The 18,614-nt window shown below is 39.2% G+C and overlaps 1 protein-coding gene and 1 long non-coding RNA gene across 15 annotated transcripts in view; one reads left to right on the top strand and one right to left on the bottom strand.

Annotated features, from left to right (window-relative positions):
- The window catches only part of LOC309865718, a 120,687-nt gene extending 118,645 nt beyond the window's left edge, over positions 1 to 2,042 (top strand). The window contains exon 4 of the long non-coding RNA XR_014312242.1: positions 690 to 2,042. This is a non-coding gene — a long non-coding RNA (uncharacterized lncRNA). The remainder of the gene's footprint in view (positions 1 to 689) is intronic.
- Positions 1 to 18,614, bottom strand: part of FKBP5 (FKBP prolyl isomerase 5) — a 117,083-nt gene that overhangs the window by 15,992 nt on the left and 82,477 nt on the right. For all 14 annotated transcript variants that reach the window (XM_082732382.1, XM_082732388.1, XM_082732395.1 and 11 more), the window contains one exon: positions 5,603 to 5,759. In XM_082732382.1, coding sequence (XP_082588508.1) covers positions 5,603 to 5,759 — 157 coding nt within the window. The remainder of the gene's footprint in view (positions 1 to 5,602; positions 5,760 to 18,614) is intronic.

Below are 18,614 nucleotides of genomic sequence, written 5' to 3'. Positions count from 1 at the left end.
ACACACATTGGGGACCGTGAAGACAAACCAGCTGTGGGTCAGAAGGTACAGTGTAGTATCCCTGCTGGCTTTTGAAGGAGCCAGGCTAGATTTTGTTTTCTTTTCTCCATCATCACATGTAATGTTAACACCTGTACACCTTGGGAAAGCTTGTTTGAGGGGATTTTAAGATTTTATTTATTTATTTGACAGAGAGATAACAAGTAGGCAGAGAGGCAGGCAGAGAGAGAGGGGAAAGCAGGCTCCCCATTGAGCAGAGAGCCCGATGCAGGGCTTGATCCCACGACACCGGGATCAGGACCTGAGCCAAAGGCAGAGGCTTTAACCCACTGAGCCACCCAGGCGCCCCTTGAGGGGATTTTAAATGTCACTGTCTTTTCCTCTGCTTTATGTAATATCTAGTTCTTTTTATAAAATAGCCATTGTTTGGTTATCAGGGCTTTCCCTCGAAGCTTTATCAGCAGGACAGAGAAAAAAGACACTGTGATTGTTACAATGCTATTTATTAGCAGCTATGTTATAAGACGCTTTTAACTTTACAGACCAGCCCTAGCAAAGCTCTAACCCCCATCAAGAGAAACACTCTCAGAGCTCCGCAGCTATCATGCCGTAAACACGATGCCTGGGAGCCAAAATGTACTGAAGAAAATGACTGAGGGTCTGTAAACTGTTTTTCTATTTTCTTTCAGATCACCAAAAGACTTTAGAAAAACCCAAAGCATTCAAGAAGCATACATCTCCTAGAATGGAAGTTCTGGTGGTGGTTGGTCTGTCTGGTCCAATGGATTCCCAGCGTTCAGTACAATGCCCAGCATATTTTAGAAATGTTCACTGGAATATATTCTGTTCCCGTATGTTTCAAGGCCAAACTACTCTTGAATACATGGAATGGTACTGCAAGATAACTTAGTAAACACCCACTTTTCAGGGCTGAAGGATGCCCAAACCCAGTGGCTGCTAATACCTCCCTTTCTCTGGGGCAAAACGACTAGAAGGGGGTAGACTCCTATCCTGCTGCTTATACCACTTTCTTTACCCCCTGCCTGAATTTTTCAGGAAGAAAGTGCTTACTCACCTCCACTATTACAAAAGAAAATAAAAGCTGGAGCCAGAGAGAGGCACAGAGACACAAAGAGAGTTGGTAGGAATGTGGTAGTTTTAATAGCAGGGCAAAGGGTATCTTCAGCAAAGAAATCAAAGAGGACATAATTACCAGTGGCCAATTTTAGGCAGTCATGACTAGTTTTGTATTTCGAGCTCTTAGACCTATGTAGCTCCTATTTGCTTTCTACCATCTGGTAAATAACAGAACATTCCTTAACTGCTAGGAACTAGGTAGACAGGTGAGTCTTTGCTGATCATGTTTACCGACAGCATGTGGCATTTGGAACCTTGTGCTCAACAGGTACAAACTCAACAGACGGTATGACACTTGCCTTAGGCCAGTGACTCTCGACATGGGTGATTTTAATCCACCCCCCCAACAGGGACATTTGGTAATATCTAGACATTTGGGGTTTGCTAGAACTACCGGGGGGCTACCAGCATGTAGTGGGTAGAACATCCTACAACATGCAGAATAGCCCCCACAACCAAGAAAGATCTGGCCCAAAATGTCCACAGTGCTGAGGATAAGACAAGCTGCTTAGAGGAACTCATGAATCAAAGTCCCATGGCTAGGGGTGGGGGAGGTGGGGGGCTTCACATGAAGGACTCTGAGATCACTTATGTAGAGTATACCATCCTGGGGAGGTGTAAGCCCACGCCAAACTCTTTTGAGAGCATCTAGTCTGACTTCCAGGTTATACCGAAAGCTGTCTGACTTATGCTAGATGGGCCTGGGCACCGAAAGATCCGGGGCTCACAAATTCATCTGACTGAGAGAACACCACAAATGGAAATCCAGGACTTAACCCAAAGATACAAAGCTACAGTAACAGAAAGAATCTGGTAGTAATGTTCTTGAATTAACAGTTGCCTGCAGACAGCAGAGACACAAAATGTGACTATTAATGACCATTAAAGCTTTTATGTGCATACAACAAGTATTTGTACCACAACTGCTTACTGACTGGTTCATTTTTACAGATGAAGAAACTGAGGCTCAGAGAGTAGCGCTTCTGGAGAGTCACACGAAGTGGCAGCAGCAGAGCCAGGATTTAAATTCAGGCTCTCTGTGTCCCTGGAAAACTGTTTATTTTTTAACCTGCACTGCCTCATAACTAAGCACTATGTCTCTTGGCAGCCCGTGTTTTAGTCTGGGGTTGGTGCAGGACAGAAACATAAGGAAAGGGAGGGAAAAAAATTTTAACTAGCCATACATACCTTACCTGAAATGAATACAATATAAAAGTATTGAACAATATTAAACACAATATAAAAGATGCTGTTTGCTGAGAAGGAAAAAAAATGGTTTTGTGGATGTGTTTTAGGAATTGATTGTGAAAACATCCCACCAAATAGTCTGTAAGAGTCACAGAGGTGTGTCCTGAACATCATCTAGAGAACGAAATGCAGATGACGCAAGAGAACTATAGAGCATGAGTCTGTGGCAGCCACACTCACGGCGACATTGGGATGCAGTTTTCTGTGGTGTGTGGGGATCTGAGCAACACAAGCAAGCCCGCAGCGGGCACTCACAGCTGCCTGTCATGGGGACGGCCTGCCTGTCTGGACAGCATTCCGCCGGGTGCGTCCGGCCGGCCACACACTGCTTTTATGACTGAAAAGATTGGAAAAATCCACTGTATGTTAAAACAGGGTTTCCTTTTTCTTGTGGTCTGAGGGGCAAAGTGGAGTAGAAAAATCGTCACCACAGTAGCAATCACAGCGAATACACCGAGAGTTTCTAGGTGTCAGGCACGCTGCAGAGTTCTTCACATGCATTAATTACCTCATTCAGACCTTCACAACTTTATGTTCGTAGATCTTGTTATCCCCATTTTATGGAAGGAGAAGCTGAGGCTGAGGAGAGTTAAGTGACTTGCCCAAGCAGACACAGCTGGTAAGGTACAGAGCGGGGTGGGGGGCGCTAACCATTAATGACACAACAAACAATTTAAGTGTGCAAGGAACTATTTGCCTGGATGTATGTAAGGATGATTTCTGTATCTCTTTGCCATTAAACTTAAGACAGCTGCCTCCCACGCTGTCTTGTTAGCTGGCTCAAAATATATTGAACTGATTCATATAATCTATGCTTGCATGTATGCAGAATTATCTATCCTCAAGGAGCTTAAATCAGCAAGCACACCGGGAACATAAATACCACTCTCTTCATATGAGTCTGGAACTACAATTTTAGAAAGCTACATTAAAAATAATTAGCTATTACCTGGATATGGAGGAGACAGCCTTCTCTGTGCTCTGAGTAAAAAACGGTTCCTTCTAGAATGAGAGAAATAAGTTCACCTGAAGTGAACTACAACTATAGGGTAAATGTAAATAAAACACACTAAAACAGGAATATGGTTGTGGAAAACGGATGACAGAGAAAAAAGCATGAAATAAAAGGTGCCTCCATGAAGGCTGTATAATGGGTCAAGGTGTAGAGCATTTGCAGGCTTGGCCAAACCCTCACTTGGGAAATAGAATTAGGGCTAGAGTATGAGGGCAAAGAGGAATATGTTACTGGATTACTCCTGAGGCTCCACAAAGGCAAGCAACTGTACAAAAGGCCAACTGTACCTACTGGTGAGTGCAGGCCATCTGGATCCTCAAGAACTGAGAATCCTAGGGGCTGAAATCCAAGCAGCCAGAGAGGGAGGAGACTGCAGATAAGCAGATGCGCTTTCATGCAAACAGAATCAAAACACCCTGGTTTCTCTCAAGGGTCTATTTCTCAAGATAGAAGGGTTAGATTCATGGTATAATTTTAGGTCTAAAAATAATACCAAACATGTTTTCACAAGAGAGCTGTTGGTGTCTGATAGTTCTAAGCTGGGAAGTGCTAATGGATATCCTTATGATGGGAAAAATTTAGGCAAAAATGAGTCATCTCCGCTGCCTTTAGATCCAGGAAGAACACTTTTTTTTTTTTTTTTCAGGGACTCTGTATAAGAACAGGTGGCACAAATTCAAGTGGTAATAAATCATCCAAGTGCTTCTTCTACTTCCAACCCTCACATGTTTTACTGCCTCCCATCTAATTTAGAGAAAAGGAAGGAGAAAGGCAGGAGAATCATGTGAGATGGCCAATAGCTTCCTGTCTTGGCAATATGGCAGGCAAAACAAATAAGCAGCAAAACTTGCCTGTCAGTCCTCTCTTTGACACACAACAGTCAAGTAATCAGGCTCGCAGATCTTTGTGATATTATATGGCCCATTAATTCACTCCATGACTAACTGATTTAATTGTTTCCACTATTAGCATTAACTTCATTGAAAACTCTAAAACGCTGATTGAAAAAACAAGTATATACATATACTTGTTTTTACTGAAGTACAGCAGAGTACAATGTTATATCAGTTTCAGGTGTACAGCATAGTGATGTGTCAATTCTACATGTTATATTAGGCTTGCCATGATAAATTCAGTTATCTATTATCATATAATATTAGCACAATATTATTTACTATATTCCCTATGCTATATATTTCATCCCTGTGACTTATTTTATAACCATAAGTTTGTACCTCTTAATTCCCCCTTCGCCTTGTGCTCAACAGGTACCCCCCACCCCCAAATCCTCTGGCAACCACGAGTTTGTTCTATTTATGATTCTGTTTCTGTTTTGTTTGTTCATTTGGTTTTTTTTTTTTTTAGAGTCCACATATAACTGAAATCATATGGTATTTTTCTCAGTCTGGCTTCTCTCACTTAAGCATAATGCCTTCTATGTCCATCCATGTTGTCACAAATATAAAATACTGATGAAAGAAATTGAAGAGGACACAAACGGAAAAGATATACCATGCTTATGGATTGGAAGTATAAATATTATTAAAATATCCATACTGGCCAAAGCAATCTACAGATTCAATGCAATCTCTATCAAGATATCAATAGTATTTTGGGGCACCTGGGTGGCTCAGTGGGTTAAGCCTCTGTTTTCAGCTCAGGTCATGGTCCCAGGGTCTTGGGATTGAGCCCCACATCAGGCTCTCTGCTCAGCAGGGAGCCTGCTTCCTCCTCTCTCTCTGCTTACTTGTGATCTCTGTTTGTCAAATAAATAAAATCTTAAAAAAAAAACAGATATCAATAGTATTTTTTACAGAACTAGGATAATCCTAAAATTTATAAGGAACCACACAAGACCCTGCATAGTCAAAGCAATCTTGAGAAAAAAGAACAAAGGTGAAGGTATCACACTCCCAGACTTTAAGATAGACTTCAAAACTGCAGTAATACTGGCACAAAATAGATCAATGTAACAAGATAGAGAGCTCAGAAATAATCCACATTTATTCGGTCAATTGATCTGTGCCAAAAGGGGCAAGACTATATGGCCGAGAAAAGACGGTCTCTTCAGTAAATGGTGTGGGGAAAACTGAAGAACTATATGCAAAAGAATGAAAGTAGACCTCCTTCTTATACCACACACACACTAAATCCCTGTCCTTTAGATAACTTCATTGTGTACTGAGTTGATATGCTGCTTACCGTGGTCCAAGATATAAAATACATTGTTCTTCCCGTTGCATTTTCTCCAGGGCTTTGTCAATTCCAATTGGAATGTCATGGTCTTCTCCTTCCCCAACAATGAATACCACATCTCTGCAATCAAACATCCTTCCATCACAGCGGCCTTCTAGGTGAACTGAGGGCAAGGATACAGGTCAGTCAGTAATGCTGCTCCACAGGTCTGGCTAATTTAGAGAAGTGAAAAATGATTATTTCCCCTTTCTCATTTCATCTAGAGACACATGGGGTATGTCCTATTGACACTTTACCTACCCAGTCTGAAAATTTAAGAGCAATCCTATTTCTCAGTTTAAACTTGTAATTACCAACAACTCTATCAATAAGATAGTTCAGGGCGGGGGTGGGGTGGGGAGGGCACCTGGGTGGCTCAGTTGGTTATGTGGCCAACTCTTGATTTCAATTCAGGTCATGCTCTCGGGGTCCTGGGATAGAGCACGGTGTAAGGCTCCCTGCTCAGCAGTGGGGAGTCTGCTTGAGGAGTCCCTCTCGCCCTCTCCCTCTGCCCTCCATCATCTCTATATAAAATAAATAAATAAATAAATCTTGAAAAAAAAAAAAAGATAACTTAGGGGATAATAAAGCAGAACACAGGTTTAATTTAAACCTACTACATGACAGAAATTTCCTCACCTATAACACAGGATCAAGAAATGCCAGAATATTTAATAGATAATTATCAAGGTTCAACGAACTTAGTATCAAGTATATAATGACGTAAACATTTGTAACTACATTTTGACTTTAGATGCTTGGAGGAAAAAAAAACCAAATGACTATTTCCCCAAAATAAACAAAAGTTAACTGAATAAAGCAGTTCTTTTTTCTTTCTTAAGTCTTAATCTCATTCACAAATATATTTGAGTAAAAACAGAAAACTCAAAGCCAGCATCACCAATAACTGTATCATAGCTATATGCCTTAGTGGAGTGATAACTGTAAAGTGTGAAGGAATCACCAGTCTACTATAACTTCACAAATCAAATTATTTAACAACTCTTCTGAAATGTTAAGAGGTCACTTTCTTGGGGCCTAATTTCCTGTTCCACTTAGACTCACTCACCTCATTCCCACGGTGATTTCCTATCAGATAAAAAGCTTTTGTTTTAAGACAAAATAGGAAGAATGCATATAGATATGTATTTTTTCTTGATCCATTACTTTTTTTTCTAGGATAAGCAACTCTCTGAATCTTTCCAACTACTTTTCATATGAAGGACATTCATTCTCTTCCACTTGGGTCTTTGACTCAGTAAGAAAAGATGGATGGCTCACCCAATAGCACAGCAGTCACCAAGCAATGTAATAATTGGTCTTTTCCTAAGAAAATTCTTTATTCTAAACTCTGTAATGGCCTAGATTCAAATGTAACAATTTCCTAAAATTCTTCTTTTCTAACACCAGTTTCTCTAACTTTAACTTGCTTTAGAAAGACTAAAAATTACTCATTCTGTTATACTTGTTTCATGAGACAATTATTAGTTTCCAAACACAAATTCAATTCCAACTTACTCTACTTTTGAATTACATGATCTCAAAGGTCTTCCGAAGCTCTACAATTCTATGATACTATGACCCAGTGATACAGTTCTGATACAGGCCAGAAACCAGCTTCAAAGCCAATTCCTGCAGTTAATTATTTGATCAGATTACCTTTAAGCCCAAGCCTGAAAAATTCAAGAAACCCTGAAAAGCAAATGGTAGTGGTATAGTTGTCAAGAGCCACAATGTCACATGGACATTTATGCTTTAAAGCTCTCTATCTTGGGGTGCCTGAGTGGCTCAGTGGGTTAAGCATCTGCCTTTGGCTCAGGTCATGATCCTGGGATCCTGGGATTGAGCCCACATCGGGCTCTCTGCTCAGCGGGGAGCCTGCTTCTCTCTCTCCCTCTGCCTGCCGCTCTGCCTTTCTCTCTCACACTCTGTCAAATAAATAAAATCTTAAAAATAAATAAATAAAGTTCTCTATCCTTTTCTGATTTACTAGGATAAGACCATCCTGATGTGCTTCCAACAAAGACGTAGGATGGAGTCCAAGAAACTTGGGCCAAATTAGAGAGAGGTGTGACTTTCCAAACAAGGGCAAGAAATACACTGGCTCTCAGGGTGGAGTTGATATACAGGAATTTTGCTCCATGTCCCACAGTCATAAAAGTAGATGATCCTCTCTATTACAATCACTCTTGGAATGTTCTAGATCATATAAAACTCAATCAATTGATAGCACATTGAAAATTCTTTTGTACTGGAAAACAGTCTCAAAATAAATTCAGCTTTATTTTCAGATACATCTAGAGAGCTTCTGCAGGGTGTCTAAGGCTTAAGATATTTTTACTTAAATAAAAACTGATGTTGCTAAAGGAATTCAAAGTCCTGAGAAGTTTATGCTCTTACATATTTTAAAATCTGCCCAAGAAATTTGATGTAGACTAATGCAATGATACTTTTCATGAAAAAAAAAAAAAATTGCTGAGCAAAGTGAGTTTCAGCTCATGAATTGAGGAATAGTCTCAAGTCTTAAGACTTATTATCCTATTATATCACAACTCAGCTGACAGATTTTTCTGTCTGAGGTTTATTGTTAGAAATGTCTTCCTCCCTAAAGGAGAGTACATTTCGTCGGGGAGGAAACTATCAGTACATTCATTGTGGTTTTTGGTTGATCAAGTTTGAATGTGTTTTCAAAACAGGAAATCCAGAGACTCTGCAAAGGATTCCTGCCTGTGTGTCAGTTTCCTAGGCTAGTTTTCAGCTTGATGCATGTACTTGATGTTAAAATTATATAAATAATTTTAGAAGTTCTCTTTACGTGGGACAACCCATATTAGGGGGAAAAAAATACTGGCTACTAATAAATGTGTTGGGAAAGATAAGTGAAGTAAGCAAGCAAAAAAAGATTTCAAATTACAAGGAAGGTTAGGAAACTATAATGAAAGCAAGACAATAAAAGATAATTAATGAAAGAACCAATTTTTATGGCTACCTTATAGGAAAATAAAAATCCTCAATAATTCTCATATTTAGTACCTTTTATATGGACTGATTTTTTTTTTTTTTGTAAATACAACTCTTTTAAGTTGGACCTGAACACTACCTATGCGCCATCAAATCTTCAACTGATACATACACGCATACACACATACACATACCAGTTCATATGTACAAAGAAAACCACAGCCTTTTCAAATCTGGAATGTCAGTGTGAGAGAAGGTGTCACAGGCTCAAGGAGTATATAACCCACTGGTTCTTTACATCTACAAGTAGCAAAGGCTATCTCTCTGTTAACTGATTTCTAAACTAGGAACACTGGTGTGACAAGTTCTGCAAGACTGCTGACAAGAACTCACACACCACCCTGGAGCCACAGAAGTGCCACCGACTGCCACAGCAGGGGCCCCCTTCATGGTGACAGATCAAACATGCCTGGCTCCTCCAGGTCCAATGCTTGGGTTTTGTTTTTGTTTTTTTTAATTGTCTCAACAACTGATACAAAAGAAAACCGTGGCAGCTCTGGCTAGGAAGACCTGTGGTTGCTTTTGACCTTGCATCTCTTAGTACAAATACTCACTTAATAAATATTTAATAATAACCATCATGACTCACTGGGAGCTCAGCCTCTAGGGCTCAGGAGGTCTGTTGCTAATTCCAACCAGCATGATTTACGGGAAGTAAATGATCTATGACGTGTCCAAAGAGAATAAAAGTACATACAGGATGCTTCTACTTAGGGCTTTTTCGGTAGAGAGAGAAAAAAAAAAGACACAAAAAGGAACATTTTCTCTTGACTTAAAGTCCATGGAACTTGGAGGAGGGAGGTCCTCCAAACCCCATGAAGTCAAACCAAATGAAATTACCCGAGCTTTGCTGAGCAATCCGAGTGTAACCACATCAAGTAAGCCGGGTCTGCTGCAAAACATCACTTAAACTGGAGCTCTGACTTATTGTTCTCTTACTGCCCTAGAGCAATTTTGTTTTGAAGAGCACAGAACACTCTGTTCTGAATGTGGCTGGCACATGAACTCGATGTGCTGACAGCAATTTGTACTACGATTAAAATAGGGGGGAAAAGGAGAGTGTACTGCAGTAACAAAAACTGGAATGCAAGAACCCAAAAACTAGACTTTGTATTTTAGGAAGCAAAACTGAGAAGGAGGCTCCATAACCTAAAAAAAAAAAATGTGCCGTAAATGCTCCAGCCTAAAGACGTTAGCTCTGGTGAGTGTCTGTTTTCCCCTTTTCTAATTATAGTAGCTGGTGTCTGATAGCTTTGCACTCATTCCCAAAACAATTACTGGGTCATGGGGATCTGAATGGGAATGTTGTAATGGCATTACTACTAGACAAGACCAGTCATCTGGCCAGAGAAAACCAGGTTGTGACAGGTTACTCCCACATGGCAAGGGTTTTTTCTGCTGCCTAGGTCATGCCAAATGAGTTTCTCTCTGCCTGCCTAATAGAGCAGAACATCCAAGAGATAGTGGATTCTTAATGACCCCCTGAAAAGGCAAATAAGGAAACAGAGATGGAGTTCTAAATCAGGAGAGGCATATTAATCACTGATTAGAAGAGAAACTGCAAGCATGGTGGTCAGATTTCCCCCAAACTGCCTTCCTCCTCCTCTGCACCACTTTCTACTGTGCAAGATGACCAAACACCACCGTGCGATCGCTGACAGAACTGAGGGGCAACGGCTAACTGCAGGCAGGCAGATACCCCAGCTACCGAACTAGAATTCATGCACATGGATGAGAGGTGATAGATCTTAGTCTAAATAGGGACCATACACACAGCAACAAATCCTACACGAACACAAATCTGCACCACTCCTGTCTTTACACGCAATAAGAGCACTTTAGTCAGACCTGGATTCCAATCCCATTCTGCCACTTAACAGTTGTGGCTTTGGGCAAGATCATCTAAATTATCTGAAGCTCAGTTTCTCCATCCACAAAATAGAGAATAAAATACTAGCTAACTAATAATTGCAGAGAGGATTAAATCAGGGCCTGAATGAAAGCTGTTAGCCCAACACCTGGCATTTGTTCATTCTTTTTTTTTTTTTGCATTCGTTCATTCTTATGTCAGGGTACCTACTATATGAAAACATTGTGATACACAGAGGTGAACTCAATGGAAGTTGGCTATGATTATTTTTCTGCAATCAGAGGTAAATTATACCAGATTAAACATGTTTTTGAACTTCTGCTCGAGAAGCCACTTAATGGCTCCACAGAGAGGGCTGTTGCAATATGAATAAAACTCAAAGTTCGTAGACAAAGACAATGTCTTCCCCTTCTTTTGTACCTTACAGTGCCTAACACACAGTTCAAGGCCAGATAGTAAATATTTATTTAACAATTAGTTTGAAAACAGGGCCTTAAGGAAAATGGTAGTGATTTTCACTTCTGGGAATTTTCCTTTTTGAATACTAGTCAGTACTCCTATTTTTAATAAATTCCAAGAGCTATTTAAATTTTTTACTGATATGGAGCTTCTGTATTTTAATACTATTTTTTAAAATATTTTATTTATTTATTTGACAGACAGAGATCACAAGTAGGCAGAGAGGCAGGCAGAGAGAGAGGAGGAAGCAGGCTCCCCGCTGAGCAGAGAACCCGATGTGGGGCTCGATCCCAGGACCCCGGGTTCATGACCTGAGCCGAAGGCAGAGGCTTTAACCCACTGAGCCACCCAGGCGCCCCATGTATTTTAATACTATTTTAAAATAAATGATCCATTGGCTGGATTTTTTAAATTAACAAAAAAGACTATTTTCTACTAAGATTTTACTCTACCTGAAGACTTGAAGCTGCCTTTTTTACAAGGAGCTACATAAATTCAAGATATTTGAAAGAATAAACAGTGTCCATTTTAGACCAAGTGCCACACTACTTTATTTTGTGAAAACATATAATAAAGTGGTTTCAAGAATTTGCTCTCTCTCACTGGACCAAATTTACCAGGACATTCACAAATACTTAAAAAGCATATGAAAAACAAAACCAAAAAAACCTCATAGCTCTATCAGGTCTCAACATGGGCATAAATGAAATGATTCCTCTATTTTCCATTTTTGGTACCACTTGGTTTTTGATACTTACCTATTTATTGAGAGAAAGAGAGAGGGAACATGTGAGAGAGGGAGGATGGTGAAGGAAAGGGAGAGGTGGAGAGTGAATCTCAAGCAGGCTCCATGCCCAGTGTGAGCCTGATGCAGGGTTCGATCATACCACCCTGAGATCATGACCTGAGCCAAAATTAGGACATTTAACAGACCGAGCCACTGGGGTGCCCCAAGAAATTAATTTTTGGCAATTTTGCCTCCCCCTCCATTTCCCATCTGCATGGCATTTTGTTGAAATGACCCAGAACCTAGTTCCAGACTGTTAAACTACTATTACTTGTATTATAGTTTTGCCATTTCAGGATCTGTCAAGTTAAATGCATCCAACTTTACTGACATGTTATGGAAATTACTTTTTTGCTCACTAATGTTGCTTATGCCTTGAAGTCTTCACTTCTTGGCTTTATTTTTTTGTGATATTTTAGTATATTCTACAGGTTTGTTTTTTGTTTTTTGTTTTTTCAAAAAGGGCATGAGTCTGCATATTCCAAAAAGTTAATTTTGTTCTTCCACTTAAAGGAATTGACTGAGTATACAACTCTAGGTTCAAAATACTCATAGTCGCAATGCTCAAAGCATTGCCATGTAGTGTTTAGTATCATGAGTAAGTCTGATGTCATTGTGATTCTTACTGCTTTGCATAGAGCTTGTTCCTCCGTGGAAAAGCTCAAAATTTTCTTCTAAGCTGTGGATTAAGAAATTTTATCAGAATGTATCTAGGGGAAAAAGCATTCTTTACTGCTGTAGGCCCCTCTCAACTGGCACTTTAGGCTCTTAAGCCTCTTCTATCTTTAGGAAATTTTCTTCTATCACGTTTGATTGGATTCAATTGGTCTAGCTTTGATTTTTTCATCCCTATCTTCTTTCTTCCACCTTCCATATCTTGGGTTTTCTGAAGACGGTAATAAGTATTGTATTTTTAAAAGATTTTTAATTTATTTGAGAGAGAGAGAGCACATGTGTTCGCATGGGGATGAGGGAGGAGCAGGGGGAGAGGGATGAACAGATCTCTGTGCTGAATGCTGAGCCCAATATGGTGCTTGATTCCAGAACCCTGAGATCATGGCCTAAGCTGAAATCAACAGTTCGGCGCTTAACTGACTGAGCCACCCAGTAATATTATTACTCCAGTAATAATAAATATTTTAAAAGTTCTCTTCTATTTCTTCTTAGTCTATCTTGGTGCTTCTTTTTCTCATGGGTACTTGCTGACATTTCTTTGTTATCTAGTCATATTATAAAGGATGGATTCAAAAAGATCAAATGATTGTTGATATCTGGCACTGGTTTCCAGTTTTTCTAAGCAGTCGGATACATTTCCATGGTAGTCTTTCCCCCAAAGGGGTGGGCTGATTATGGGAAACTAGGGGTGGGGTTTCCAGAAACATTTACGAAGTATTTATTATGAGCTGAGCACGATGCGCCCATGAAGGCTGGGGAAACCTTTCCCCAGTTGTGATATACGAAAAGGTCTTATTTCAGGAATAAAACACTTGAGCCTTTTTATTGTTGCACAGAGCTATTTCACATTCCTTCCCCTTCAAATCTGCTTTATAAGTTCAAGCCATTCAATATGTCCTCATTCTCTAGTCCAACTCCTAATACAGGGAGTCTTTTGAGGCAGAGATCCCTATTTTATTTTAGAAATCTGGCCTTACTGACTTTAGCCCAGGAGCAAAGACACAGCTAGACCCTAGAGTAATTCTCAATCCTTGGTTGCAAATTAGAATCACCCAGGGAGTTTAAAAATGTGTGCCTGGAGTTCCAGCCTATGAGATTTAAGATTCTTATTTAGCTGGTCTGGGCATCAGGATTTTAAAAGCTCCCCAGGTAATTCTAAATTCAGCCAAAGTTGAATACTGCTACTAAAGTTTACTACCCCAGCTGTTCCATATTGTTTTATAAGAAACCTGATGATTGCCCCATAGCCTGCTTTCGCTCCCTTGCACCAGCTGACTATGAGCTTGGAGTTCTGCCCAAGTTTGTTGAGAAGAATGGTATGTACCTCTGCAGAGATCTTCTCTACACCTGTTTTGAGTTGGGTTTCCTAAGTCTAGTTTCCAACCATCCAATTTTATCTACTTTATTCCAGAAATTCTTCATAATTCCTGATCCACTTCTTGTATTCTATTTTCCAGCACAATTTTGGATTTCTTACTCTTTCTTAAAAATCATTCTCCAAACCCCTTGCCCATCTCTTAGGAATTCAGTGGAATCTGGGTAGGGAAAGGACGTGAGAAGGAAGGGTATTCCAGTAAACTGAATTCTGCAGGTGGTTCTGCTGAAATGTTCATATTTGAAAACAGTGATGACTGTCTGCATTTTTTGCATTCAAATGAGGTTGAAGGCAGTGTGAAGTGAGAGAGCCACAAACAGCCAGCATTTTGATATATCTACTCAAAGTACTGAAATTAACAAATCTTTAAAAAAAAAAAAAAAAAAAAAAAAAAAACGTGACCTGACAGGGAACTTGGGGAAGGAGTGTTAGCTATTTAGAGTCTTATGTCAGATTTCTAAGAAAGCAAAACTTAAAGGTAACCATGTAGCTACTGTTGGCAACTAAAGTATGATGACTAAAGTATCAGTCTTCATCCCACTGTCAAACAGACTACCTTAGAACACCGACTTTCTTTTTTTAATGGACAAAGAACAAGATTGAAGAAAAATGACAAGATGGTCATCTTAATTGACATAAGAAAAACATACTGGAACAGAATCTAAAAATTGATCTGCAATTATTAGGATCCTGACAGAGAGGGTAAAAAATTTTTTGAGGGGTATCTAGGCGGTTCAATTAGGCGTCTGCCTTCAGCTCAGGTCATGATCCCAGGGTCCTGGGATCCAGTCTTGTGTTGGGCTCCCTGCTCCGTGGTGCTTCACACCCTTTCCTTCTGCCCCTCCTCCTGCTTGAGTTCTCTCTCTCTCTCTCAAATAAATAAGATCTTTAAAAAATTCTTTGAGGAAGAATAAATCCTGTCAATGAACATAAGTTCTCTCCCCTTGCACATACAAAATAATTAAAAGGAAGCAAAAGTTCGTAATTCAATAAAAGCCTTTTGATTCAGTCCATAACTTTATTCTTCAAAACCCAAATAAATGACAATCCTGGAGAAATAGGATTTAGGTACAATTAGTATTAAGAAGCTATAAAATTAATTTGAAGACTGTTGTTAACAACAAAAGCAAATTAGTCAGGGGTTCTAGGTCAACTCTGATAGAGTCAAAAGAATTTGGTGATGAATTGGATATAGGATATAAGATAAAGAGGAGTCAAGGATTTCCTTCCTTAAATCTACTTTCAGGAAGCAAAATAAATTATATAAGCAGAATATAGGGTAGAAAAAGAAATTAAATGTCCTGTATTAGGCAACTTTCTTCATTTAACTGTCACAATAACCTGTGTGAGTATAAAGATTATCATTCCTGTTTTACAGATGACAAATCTGGATGCCCAAGGTAGTCAAGTAACATGTCTAAAGTCCTAAGAATATCAAATAGTGATTCCAAAACTCAGAATTCAAGTCCATCACTTCCAAAACTTGTGTGTCCCTCCCCAACTATTCACTGTCCCTTTTCACAGAAGTGACAGGCACTCTTAACTCTTGTGTGTCTAATGATATACGTCTAATGATATACGATGGATCATCACTGTCTCCTGTTCCCTTCACTGCAGAACTGGTTTTAGTTCTGGGATGTCTTCCTGGCCTTGAATCTAAATGTATAGGTGATGCTATCAGAAATGGCAAACTGGTAAAGACGGAGAAGCCTTTCCCAGAACAAGGTGATCGTGGTTTCAGACAGTCAACCTTCTGTCTTCCTCCCACACACGGCAAACTTGTTTCAAAGAGGGAAAGCAGGACACCTTACCCTTGATAAGTGAAAATACATTTTTATATAACTGATTTGTTCCAGAAAACCAAAAAGGGCTTTTGGGAGAAAAAGTAAAAATAAACCATTTACTCTAAAATTTCCGAGGAAAGTACAATCCTAACAAGATGAGAGACAAAAATCAGTCATAACCCTGTCTTAAGATATTTGGAAATAGAAAAAGTAAAATGAGATAAAGAATTAATCAAATATTTCTAAAATCCATTTATAGTAATGTTAAGGGAAGGAGATATAAGAGGGAAAAAACCCAGATATTAGCTCATTTTTGCAGAAGAAATAGAAGAAGTATAAACCAGGAACTGTGACTAGTGGTCAAAGGGAGGTAGGTAGGAAGGAAGGTAGAAATAATGGGAAAATGAGAACAAGTTAGTAGAGATGAGGGGGGGAAACATTTCTGTGTATATCTTATTGTATAGTTTAGAATCATGGGGGATTCCTGGGTGGCTCAGTTGGTTAAGCAGCTGCCTTCCACTCAGGTCATGATCCCAGCGTCCTGGGATCGAGTCCCACATGGGGCTCCTTGCTCGGCCCGCTTCTCCCTCTGCCTCCATCTGCCAGTGCTCTCTCTCTCTCTCTGACAAATAAATAAGTAAATAAATAAAATCTTAAAAAAAAATCATGGTAATGTTTCATCTATCCCAAACATAAATAAATAGTTAACATCAACCAGTGTGTGCTGGACACAAACATAACAAATGAACATAACTGCATTATAAAGGAATAGCATGACCACACTGGAGGGAGTGAGGAAAAGGAACTATTGGAAGTTGGAAGCAGTGTTTTGAAATGTAAGCTTGAAGGCTCATGACTAAAGGAACTATGCACAAGTATTTCCTATATTTAGAAAGTTTGTTTCTCACAGGGTGTGGGTTAGCAATTTTAAAACTACTTTCTGTATAAACTACAATTAAATAAATATATTGTGGATAATGAGAGTGAGATTTCTCACTGCTGGAGAAAGCAGTTTTAAATAAGCAAAGGGAGGTGAGAATGAAGCAGTGGTATTGGACCGGAACTCTGAGTGTTAGTATGTACTCATAGTTTGTAATATATATACAGATTGAGAAAGAATACCTGTAGTTGGTTATAGATGCATATTGAGGCACATACATTTCCTAGCTCTGTCTGCTTAAGAGGTTCTAGAAGCAGTAACATTCCATAGTGTGAGTATACCTAGCACCTGGATCTTGGTTTCTAAATACCCTTCTCTAATAAATCAGAGCTCCTCAGCGAATCCGCTAATTCCAGCCCTGGGGCAAGGAAGTTACAAAATGAGCCTAGAGCATCTTGTACCAAAAGTAAGGAAATACTAGGGCACCTGGGTGGCTCAGCTGGTTAAGCGTCCAACTGTTGTTTTCAGCTAGGGTCACGGTCTTGGGGTCATGAGACTGAGCCCTGGGTCGGGCTCTGCATTTAGCATAGAGTCGGCTTGGGATTCTCTCCCTCTGTTTGTTCTCTCTAAAACAATTAAGTAAAATTGCTTTTTAAAAAGATTTTATTTATTTACTTGAGAGAGAGAAAACAAGCAGGGGAGAGGCAGAGGGGGATGGAGAAGCAGACTCCCTGTTGAGCAGGAAGCCTGACATGGGGCTCAATCCCAGGACCCTAAGATTGTGACCTCAGCTGAAGGCAGAGACTTAACCATCTGAACCATCCAGGCACCTTATAAATAAAATCTTAAAAAAAAAAAAAAAAAGAAAAGAAAAGAAAAAAAAAAAAAAAAAAGAAAGTGCTTAAAAATCAAGGTACATTGAAAAGAATCTTCTAATGGCCAAACCTGGGACAATTTGAGCAACAAATAAGAATAGCAATGAATAATAACCTACAGAATAAAATAAGTTCCCATGAGTCCACACTATTGAAAATAACTGAATAAACAGGGGAGGAGAGGCAGCTCTTCCTTATAGCAGAGTTCCAATTAAACTCTAGAAGAACAATGGAAGTAGAAAAATTACCACTGGGAAAGTACTACAGTAATAACTGCTGCATACAAAAATTATTCATGGACGTTAAAATCAGCACGTGAAGATATGATATAAAAAATCTCCGCATGGTCTCCTAGTAGTTCTCTGCCAGTGAGATACTTAGTAAGGCAAAAATAGGAACTTTACAAAGAAGAAACATGGCAGACCCCACTTTAACCAAGGGACCTAAGTTAGTATCATCACTAACATGTACCCCCTGATAATGAAGAACTGAGAAGGGCACAACATCACCTATATGGTATTTTTCAAAACAATGTGTAACTTCAATCTAATCAGACAAACCCAAACTGAAGTATATTCTATATCAGCCAGTTGTCTTCAAAAGTGTTAAAGTCATGAAAATCACAGAAAGACTTACCAACTGTCACACACTGGAGAGGCTACTATTAGAGGGACTAAATACAATAATAATGGTGGATCCTGAATCTGACCATGGACCAGAAAAAGGACATCGGTGTGAGAACTGATGAAATTCACATAAGATCTGCAGAACAGTTAATAGTATTGCATCAAGGTTAATTTCCTGACTTTGATAGATGTACCGTGGCAAGGGAAGATGTGAACATTAGGGGAAGCTGGGTGAAGCATATAGGAGATATTCTCTGTACTAGTTTCACAGTTTGTCTGTAAGTTGAAAATTATTTTAAAATGGAAAGCTAAAAATAAAGACTCCCACTGAAAATACTACTAAAAGCAAGATCTGATTGAATTTAGCCTGCCCCAAAGTTAACTCTGCAGTGGTGGCTTTGTGGCATTGTCAATAATCAGGAAAAATTTTCCTTTTATTTTGCCAAAAACCTCCAGTTTAAAAATATTCATTATAAATTGTTGAATTTGGGGAGTTACTATATCATACGGGGAAAAATCTCTATTGTTGTATATGTCTGAAAATTTTCATAATAAAAAATTAAAATATATTTATAGATAACCTTTTGTGCATTTGCTAAAGGTAATTTTCTTTTTATTTATGTATGT

This window comes from Mustela nivalis (genome assembly GCF_964662115.1).
Source record: "Mustela nivalis genome assembly, chromosome: 5".
Classification (NCBI taxonomy): Eukaryota; Metazoa; Chordata; class Mammalia; order Carnivora; family Mustelidae; genus Mustela; species Mustela nivalis.
This window is presented reverse-complemented; position numbering and strand designations above follow the sequence as displayed.